The 8,480-nt window shown below is 66.2% G+C and overlaps 3 protein-coding genes across 3 annotated transcripts in view; 2 read left to right on the top strand and 1 right to left on the bottom strand.

Annotated features, from left to right (window-relative positions):
• Window positions 1-964, bottom strand: part of CHLNCDRAFT_22496 (hypothetical protein) — a gene marked incomplete at both ends in the record, with an annotated part of 2,023 nt that extends 1,059 nt beyond the window's left edge. The window contains 3 exons of the mRNA XM_005848295.1: window positions 35-305; window positions 513-630; window positions 761-964. Coding sequence (XP_005848357.1) covers window positions 35-305; window positions 513-630; window positions 761-964 — 593 coding nt within the window. The remainder of the gene's footprint in view (window positions 1-34; window positions 306-512; window positions 631-760) is intronic.
• A 371-nt stretch (window positions 965-1,335) lies between these two features.
• Window positions 1,336-3,879, top strand: CHLNCDRAFT_145091 (hypothetical protein; the record flags this gene model as incomplete). The annotated part of the gene is made up of 8 exons (XM_005848488.1): window positions 1,336-1,444; window positions 1,770-1,928; window positions 2,050-2,122; window positions 2,263-2,419; window positions 2,611-2,679; window positions 2,926-3,091; window positions 3,307-3,506; window positions 3,676-3,879. 8 exons carry the CDS (start codon window positions 1,336-1,338, stop codon window positions 3,877-3,879), a joined length of 1,137 nt encoding a protein of 378 aa, XP_005848550.1.
• A 3,886-nt stretch (window positions 3,880-7,765) lies between these two features.
• Window positions 7,766-8,477, top strand: CHLNCDRAFT_145089 (hypothetical protein; the record flags this gene model as incomplete). Its single annotated transcript, XM_005848487.1, has 1 exon — window positions 7,766-8,477. A coding segment is annotated over one exon (712 nt), but the record flags the coding sequence as incomplete, so codon positions are not given.
• Window positions 8,478-8,480: the final 3 nt, after the last annotated feature.

Here is an 8,480-nt window from a genome sequence, read left to right as displayed (position 1 = left end):
TCCCCCCCCCCCCCCCCCACACACACACACGCACCTGATGAGTATGAACCCCCCCATGAGCGCGGGCGCGATGTTGTCGGCGTGGTACCCGCTGACCACCGCCTCCGAGGCCAGCCCCGCGATGATGAGCGTGTCCTTGCTCAGCGGGCAGCCAAACAGGGTGTTGACGGCCCAGGCGGAGGCGGCCGCGGAGGCCGCGCTGCTGCCCATGCCCGACCCCAGCGGCAGGCCCTTGCGCAGCGTGAGCGCCACGCCGCACGACGGCGCGCCGCCCAGCAGCCGCAGCGTCTCGATCGCCGCGATGCCTGCGGGCGAGGCGGCGCCACAGCGGGCGGGCTGAACGGGCGCTGCAGGCTGTGGCGGGCGCTGGCCGCAGGACGCGACCACGCTGGAAGGAGGCACAGAGAAGCGCTGAAGGCACACAGGGCCAGTCGGGCGACAGCAGCACCCCTGGGGGCGCCGCCGCCGCCGCCGGCCTGCCGCCCCCAGGCAGCTGTCCCCCCCGCCCGCACCTATGCAGTTCTTGGGCGCCTCCAGCGACAGACGCCCGCCATCGCCCTCTATCGACTCGATCACCACCTCGCCGGGCCGGTCGGGCAGCACCCGCGCCGTCACCACATCGCCGTCGCCCTGCGGGCAGGCCAGGCCGGCATGCGTCGCCGAGGCGGTGGGCCAATGTTCTGTGGCCAGCGGCTACACTGCAAGCTGGGCACGCCTGGCGCGCACAGTGGTTCTCGCTCCCGACAGCTCAAATGCGCACCTCCACCGCGCAGCCCATCCAGTCAAAGCCGGGGCCCAGGTTGGCGACGGTGGCCGGCGCAAACGCCGCCGCCTCCTGCTCCACCGGGTCGATGTACACCTTGCCCTGCCCCGCCACCTGCTGCGCCCTGGTCACCTGCTGCACCCTGGTGCCCCGCCTGGGGCAGCAGCGGCCCTGCAGGCGGGCCCCCGCAGGGCGCTGCATGCGCATGGCCCGCATGGCGAGCGGATATGCCACAAAAATGAGGCTGATATGTGTGGTGCTGCAGAAAGCAGCTTCGCGACAGCAGGAGAGAGGCTGGCAAGTTTGGTGGAGGGGGCGGGCTGTCTCAGATGGCGGCAAAAGCCCAACTCTTCGGCTTCTCAACCACCCCGATCTACGTCACCAATGAGGGATCGCCATGCGGGCAGGAGCACAACGTACCTATGTACCTTTGTACCTCGCTGAATCACATCATCCGCATGTGACCACTCTCGAGCCACCCTAAGCCGGCCCAGCGCCCCGTGGTGCGTGTTCCTTCAGTTTTGAGATCCCAGACGCGTGTCGCGGGAGCTCCTGAGCTCGGAAACTCGAACATGGCGTCCGTGGTCGGGCAAAACCTCCCTTCCCACGACCACTCTGCGCGCGACGTGGGGCTGGAGTGCGACGGCAGCCACGTTAGCAGCAAGAAGGGCTCCTGGAAGGGTGAGACTGCCTAGTTACTGCTTTCTCGCCACTGGGACCGGCTTCTGCTGGCTTCTGTGCGTCCAGCAGCCGTCAGGCTAAACCTAGCAATGCTGCAAGAACTAAAACTAGCATTTGGGGCCCCGCAAGTCCCCGCATGCGGGCGGAGCAAGTATCCCTTCTGCAGCATTCAGCTTGTTTTGTGCCTGGGGGGCAGTGTAGCACGCAACGATAGTGGAGAGGCGCGGCCATTCTTAACCTGGGAGCGCAGCGCCGGCTCCTTCAGCCGCCGCCACCTGGCCGCCCACCTCCCCTCCCGCTGCTCTCCTCTTCCTCCGCACTGCAGGCCACGTGCTGCCAGGCGTCACATTCATCGTCTGGGGCGCCTGGTGGGCCTATAGCTGCATCACTTTTTACCTGTGGCGGAGCGCACGGCGCCCTTACCGGGGGCGGGCGTGGTACCCCTGTGGTCTCTTCGCGGGCTGGTTGTGGTTCCTAGAGCCGGGTGAGGTGGTGGTGAGGGGGGGTGAGGTCAAGGACAGTGGCTGGCGTGACTGTGGTTGGGTGAAGTCGCGGCAGGCGAGGGCAGGCGAACATCGACCACCAGCATTTGGTGTGCGGTGCAGTGCTCAAGGTCGCGGTGCCGGCGGTGGCAGTCACAATGGAGCTGCTGGTGGATCACGATCCAATGGCATACAGGTGCGGCCAAGCCCCCCAAGGCCCAGCTTGCAATTGGGGGGCGACCAGCTGGCCGGACAGCTGGCGGCAGGGAGCCGCCTCGCTGAGAAGCCCCGCCGCCGCTTCCTGCCACCCGTGCCAATTTCTACTGCGTGGTGCAGGTATCTGTACTGCCCCGAGGGCACCAAGTACGCCGGCCGCTTTGCGCTGTCCCACCTCAACAACTGGCAGCACGCCGCCTCCTACCCCGCCATTGTGATGTCGGGCCTGGTGGACATGGCCGCACGCTTTGTGCCGCTGCCGGCCGGCACCTGCCAGGTGGGTCTCCCAGCGCTGGGGCAGGATGCCTCGCATTGGTTGAAGGTGCTGGCAGCTGTAGGAGGTCCCCAAGCGAGCGGCCTGGTTCGCCCAAGTCGGAGCCAGCCTGGTGCAGCAAGCCTTGGCCTCTGCTGCCGCCCCCTCCGCCAGAGGCCAGACTCCATGCTCCCTGCCCTGGCCCCTCAGCACAGGCTTTGCTGGGCTCTGCATTTGGCGTGATGGCCTTCCTGATGGGCACACACGAGAAGCACGAGCCGCAGGTGAGTGGGCGGGGCAGGGCAGCAGGGGCTTGTTGTGGTGGGTGGGTCGGTGCAAGGGGCGGTGTGTGTGTGTGTGTGGGGGGGGGGGATCTGATGGCTGCATGCGCCCGGTTGCTCCACCGCAGCATCCCGCATAGCAGCAGCAGCAGCTTCAGCAGCCAGAGGCCGCTGCCGAGATGCTGCGGGCCAAGCCCGCCACCAAACGTGCCCTGCGCTGTCCGTCCCTCCTGCGCCACGCCCCAACAGGACAAGATAGTGCACTGGCTGCTGTTTGTGGCCATGGCTCTGTGCACGGTGATGGTGTTCCTGGAGATGACGGTGCGGCGCAGCGTGCTGGTGGGGATGGGCAAGGCGGCGGCGCTGATCTTCCAGGGCGCCTGGCTCATCCAGATCGCGGCGGTGGAGTTTGAGGGTGAGGCTGGAGGCTGAGAGGAGCGGGGTTGGGCTCCTGGGGCAGGAGCGGCCCCCAAGCTGCTGCACTCAGCGGCTGTACCCACCTGGCCACGCCTTTGCCACCTGGTGGTGCGGGACGCAGGCCGTCAGCTGCACACTTGGCCGCACGGGTGCCTGATCCTTGCCCCCCTGCAGCCACTCAGCCCTGCCGCTTCCGCGTGTGACGCCCCGCAGGCCGCCCCCAGTGGAGCGAGGCGTACGGCGGCGGCACCATGTTTGCCCCCGCCGCCTTCTCCTTCATCCTGGTCCTCACCCTGGCCTGCATGCTGGCCTTCTATGCACTGCTGGCGCTGCTCAGCCGGCGCAGCCTGCTGCCGCGCTCGTCCCTGCTGCCGCCGCTGGAGAGCGAGGAGTGGCAGGAGGAGAAGGAGCAGGTGAGGCCTGACCCCTTTGTGCCGGCTGCGCCAGCCGCCAGGCGCTGCACTGCGGCTGCCTTTGGATCCGGAGCCGGCTGCTGCTGCCATGGTTGTGCCCAGCTGTGCGCTGTGGGGTGAACCCAGGCCGGCCGGCCCTGGTTCCAACAGCTGCTGCCTTGCATTGCAGGAGCGCGGCGGTCTGCTGCCCCGCCACCACCACCACCACCACCACCGCTACGACTCGGCCAACGCTTCTGACGACAACGAGACCACCGAGGGCGAGCAGCTGCTAGCGTTGACCAGCTCGCGCAAGCCTCGCGGCGACGGCGCGGGCGACGGCGTGGTTTCCCTCCAGCTGGCCGCCACAGGCGCCGACACTGCCTACGTCTGAGCCACGTGGGCGCGTGCTCACATGGCACCGGGCGCGTGCTCACATGGCATGCGCCGGCCATGGCGATGCCACCACCCACGTATGTGTGTGCTTCTCTGTGCATACTGGAGCTCAGCTGGAACTCTCCCCCATGCGACCCCTGCCCTGGCAGCCCCCGTTGCGTGGAGCGCGGCGGCCCTCAGGCATACCCAATTGCTTCTCAGGCAGCACCCCCAACACTCGCACCACCATCCACCCATTGTACCGATCCCTTCCACCTCGCCATGGCGCAGCATTGCTGCCGGCGCCCCCTGGTGCCTACAACCCGACCCCCTCTCATCACTGCCTACCCGCCCCGCCTGCGCCACACCGTCCCCGCTGCATTGAACTGGCGGGGACGTGGAGATGGGTAACTGCCATGTTTGTCCATTTATCCCACACCAAGACCACCATTTCGTCATTCCTCTCTCCCCTAAGTTTTCACTATCGCTTGGTCCCCCTATCGGCTGCCCTGTGAGCGCCACTCTCTTGCACCCCAGTTAATGTTTTTTTCCCTCCCGCCATGTTGTGCCATCTCCTCCCGCGGCTGATATCATGAGCCGGGGGAGAACTGGATGGCATCGTGGAAGCCTGTTGGTAACCCCTTTCATTGAATTGTCCCCCTTTCGCTATCGAGCGATTACTGCCCCGCCGGCCCATGCGCGCCCTGCGGCGTTCGCGTTGTCTCCTTGCCTGTTTACCCACCCCATTGCATCCTACGACCCCTTGAAGGGACCCCACTAAAGTATTTTCCTGCCGCGGTGTACATCAAACTCCTATTGCGGACGCATGCCACATATGTGGTCGCCGGCGGCCTACCCGCCTGCCTGGGGGTGCACCGCTGCCCAAGGCGGATGATGAGGTGCCTCACCAGCCAAGCCCATGTTGCCTCCGTGTAGAGATCTATTCAGATGGATGCCAGGGGTGAGAGGAAGAGGGTCAGGGAAGCCTCTGCTACTGCTGCATGTGCTATAAGAGAGGGGGACAGCCGCAGCTGCCTGCCGCGCGCCGCGCGGCGGCAGGACAGAAGGCAGTGGCTGAGGAACGCCCTCCCCTCAGGCACTGGGCTGCAGTCCGCGGATGGTGGATGCCCCTTCTATTGTGAGGAGACTGAAGGACGGAGGAGGGAAACCATGTGTTGCCACATGGCCTTGCATGGGTCCTTGGCAGCCAGCCGGTAGCCACCATTTTTCTGCCATGGCACGCTGTGTTTTGTCAATCTTTAGGTTTCTCCTACCTCTCACGCCCCCAGGAGCGCCCTCCCCCAACTTGCACGTTTTGCACTTGCATAATTGAGGACCTCCATCAACCCCTTTGGCGTACTGGACCCGAACAGGTCGGGTTTCGTGCTGCACACTCTGTGCAATGAACATGGTGCGGTCTGAAAGAGCCGTGGACGCCCTAGTCCCCCGACTGCTGCTGCATCCCCCACTTGCGCAGGTTCTGCGGGCTGCAGCGGCCCCCAATCCACGTGCACCCCACCGAGGCACATTGCAGCACATATAAGGCTCGCAGGTGCTTGTGGCAGCGGCGGGAAGTGTGTAGTACCATCGCGACATGTCAAGCATGGGTTTCTCACAGCTGGCTGGGTGGGTGGCCCTCTCCCTAGCAGCATGCTGCAACTCAACACCTCCGATGCGCTGCTGCAGGGAAAGCCGTTGCACCCAGGCGGGGCGGTGGCCCAACCCAGCGGCTCAAGCTGACGGTGTGTACAGGGTCCCAGTGCAACACCAACATTGACCTCTTCCCCTTCAATGGATGCTGTTGGCAATCAGCCGCTGGTTGGGGACATCTCCTTGAATTCGCTAAACAAGCCCCTTCCCCCAAACTGCAGTATAGGAGATGGAGCAGCAGGGGCAAGAGGAACCGCAAGGTTGGGCAGTGCCGCCGCAGCTCCCCACCCAACAGCAGCTCGAGCTTCTGCGGGATGCTTCATGGCAGGCTGCGGGCGGCAGCATGGCTCAGGCCATGAAAGCCGTGCAGATGGCATGGGTGAGCCTGCTGCCTGCAGCCTCGTTGCCCGTGCCTGAGTTGCACTTGCAATCCCAGCTGGAATCCAACAGAGGCTTGTGAACTGCTGTGCCACCCCTTTCCCCATGCAGAGCCGCGCCAAGACCCGTCTTCCGGGGCTGCGGCCCACGCTGCTGGGCGCCATGCCCGCTGTGTGGGTCCTGCTGCCGGGCAACCCACAGCGGCCGCACCCAGCAGGCGCCCTGCTCGTGCAAGTGGCGCAGCCACCTCTAGCGCTGTCTGCCGAGGAGCAGCAGCTGATGCTGGCGGCCGATCGCGGGCTGGTGCCCGCACTGCGGCTGCTGGTGTACGCACGAGAGTGCGGCACGCTGCTGCAGCGCCGGGACTGGGTGCTGGCCGGCGAGCACGCGCCGCGGCAGCACCCCAGCTTTGGCGTTCCAGCCTGGGACAGCGGGTGAGACCGCTCCCTGCTTGTGGCTCATGGCCGGTGGTTGCGCGAGTGCATACAAGCGCTGCTGCGTGCGCCATCTGTGCTGTGCATCCATTGCAAGCTAGCGGCAGCAGCCTGCACCCCTGTTGATCTGTGGTGCTTGCCTTGTCCCGCAGCGATGGCTGGACGCTGCTGTTTCCGGCCAAGTCGGCGCACCAGGCCCACCTGTTCAGCTGTGAGCCTGGCACGAGCGCTGCACCTGCCATGCCTGCGCTTCCCGCACTGCACCGGCACCTGCTGCCCTGGAGCCGGCTGCCCATGATGGGCTGGCGTTGTGCACGTTGCCGCATACCCGCCAGCGCCATGTTCCTCATCTTGCAGGCCTGGTCGCCACTTTTGGGGTCGAGCGCACCCAGCTACCTCCCGGCACACCCGCCTTCCCTGTGACACCCCCAACGCACGACCACCCGCAGCCACCGCTTCTGCAGCAGCATCCGTGGCCTGGCATGCAAGAGCAGCCAGCCCCAGGACACGGCCCCGGCCCTGCGTACAGCGTGATGGGCCAGGGGACACGGGCGGTGGCTGCTGCGGCGCCAGCAGCAGCAGACCATCTAGCATGCACCGCCACGTCCCCGCCAGCGCTGCCGCCCCACTTTTCCGAGTCGGCAGCACCGCAGCAGCTGTCCATGGCGGACAGCGTGACGCAGCATGCGCTGCTGCCGCTGTTGTGTGGTGGTGTGCCCGGCGGCCAGGTAGCTGCAGCAGGTGTGGCGACCGCTCCCGCTCCAGACCATGACCACCAGTTTTCAGACTCATGGGACCCAGAGGCCGGCAGCGCCAGCGCTGCAGCGGCACGGTGGCAGCGCCGGCAGCGGGTCTCCGCCGCCGGCACCCCCGCACCCCCCCTGGTGCCATCCACGCACCTGGTTGCGGCTGCTGCTGCGGCTATGGCACGCAGCGGCACCACGATGGACAGCGAGTGGCAGGGGCGGTGGGCGCCGCCGCTGTGGGCCGACCCTGCCGCGCACCCCGTCTTACAGGACGACATTCTGGAGCTGGTAGATTGGGGATAGCCTACCTGCGCCAGGTGGTCGGCCGGCACCCCGTGCAGGAGCCCGACGTCACTGCAGGTGGACATTTTTCGTCCGCACAGCCTGAGTGGCCGCCCCGCTGCTCACCAGTCGCCAACTCTGGTCTGTTCCACAACTTTTACTTTCATTTCGCTTCTTCTCCTTCGAGATGACCAACTTCTCACCCAGCGTTTCATGCCTTGCACTTGGGCGATATCACGACACCCTCTTGCTTGTGTGGGCTTAAAGTCTGGTAAAGCAAGAACTAGCTTGCAGCATAGACTCCCCGCCGAAACGGGACGGGAACCGGGCGAAAGCAGAGAAAGCAATAAATCAGGGGTGGAGCAAGGCGACATGCAACGCAAGCCTCTACATCGACGACCTGGAAGAGGAGCTGATGGCGGCGGCGCGGCGTGGCGAGCAGCTCGACCTCCCCAGCTTCCTCGGCAGCGGCGGCGCCGCGGTGCCGCTGCTGCTGTACGCCGACGACATGGTCCTGCTGGCCACCTCAGCGGCCGGGCTGCAGCGGCAGCTAAACCTGCTCCAGCAGTACTGCCGGCAGTGGGGCCTCACTGTCAACATCGACAAGACCAAGCTCATGCTGCTCAGTGGGCGGCGGACCCAGCACGCGGCGCAGCAGACAGCAGAGGCAGCAGGCCTCACCTTCGTCGGCCAGCAGCTGGCGGCAGTCACCAGCTTCAAGTATCTCGGCATCGCCTTTCACTCCAGCACCTGCCTGGCAGGGGCAGCAACGCCAGCCCGGGCACAGCTGGCGCGCCTGGCTATGCACAACTGCCGGACCCGCTGCGCAGAGGTGGGCATCGAGGCGGCGCCCGTCCAGCTGCGGCTTTTCGGCACCATGGTGGACTCGGTGCTGTCCCATGGTGCTGAGGTGTGGGGCGTGCAGCTGGCGGCCAAAGCGGCGTGCTGCCATCGTGGCAGTGCCGGCAGCGCGGCCGAGAAGCTGCAACTCAGCTACCTACGCCACCTGCTGGGGGTCCGGCAGAGCACCCCCAATGCGGCCCTCCTTGCGGAGACTGGCGAGCGCCCGCTGTGGCAGCGCTGGCTGCGGCGGGCAGCCAAACTCTGGAACAAGACGCTGGAGGAGCGTC

The sequence above is a fragment of the Chlorella variabilis genome (genome assembly GCF_000147415.1).
Source record: "Chlorella variabilis unplaced genomic scaffold CHLNCscaffold_8, whole genome shotgun sequence".
NCBI lineage: Eukaryota > Viridiplantae > Chlorophyta > Trebouxiophyceae > Chlorellales > Chlorellaceae > Chlorella > Chlorella variabilis.
The sequence above is the reverse complement of the archived record's forward strand: the minus strand, read 5'-3'. Positions and strand labels throughout refer to the sequence as shown.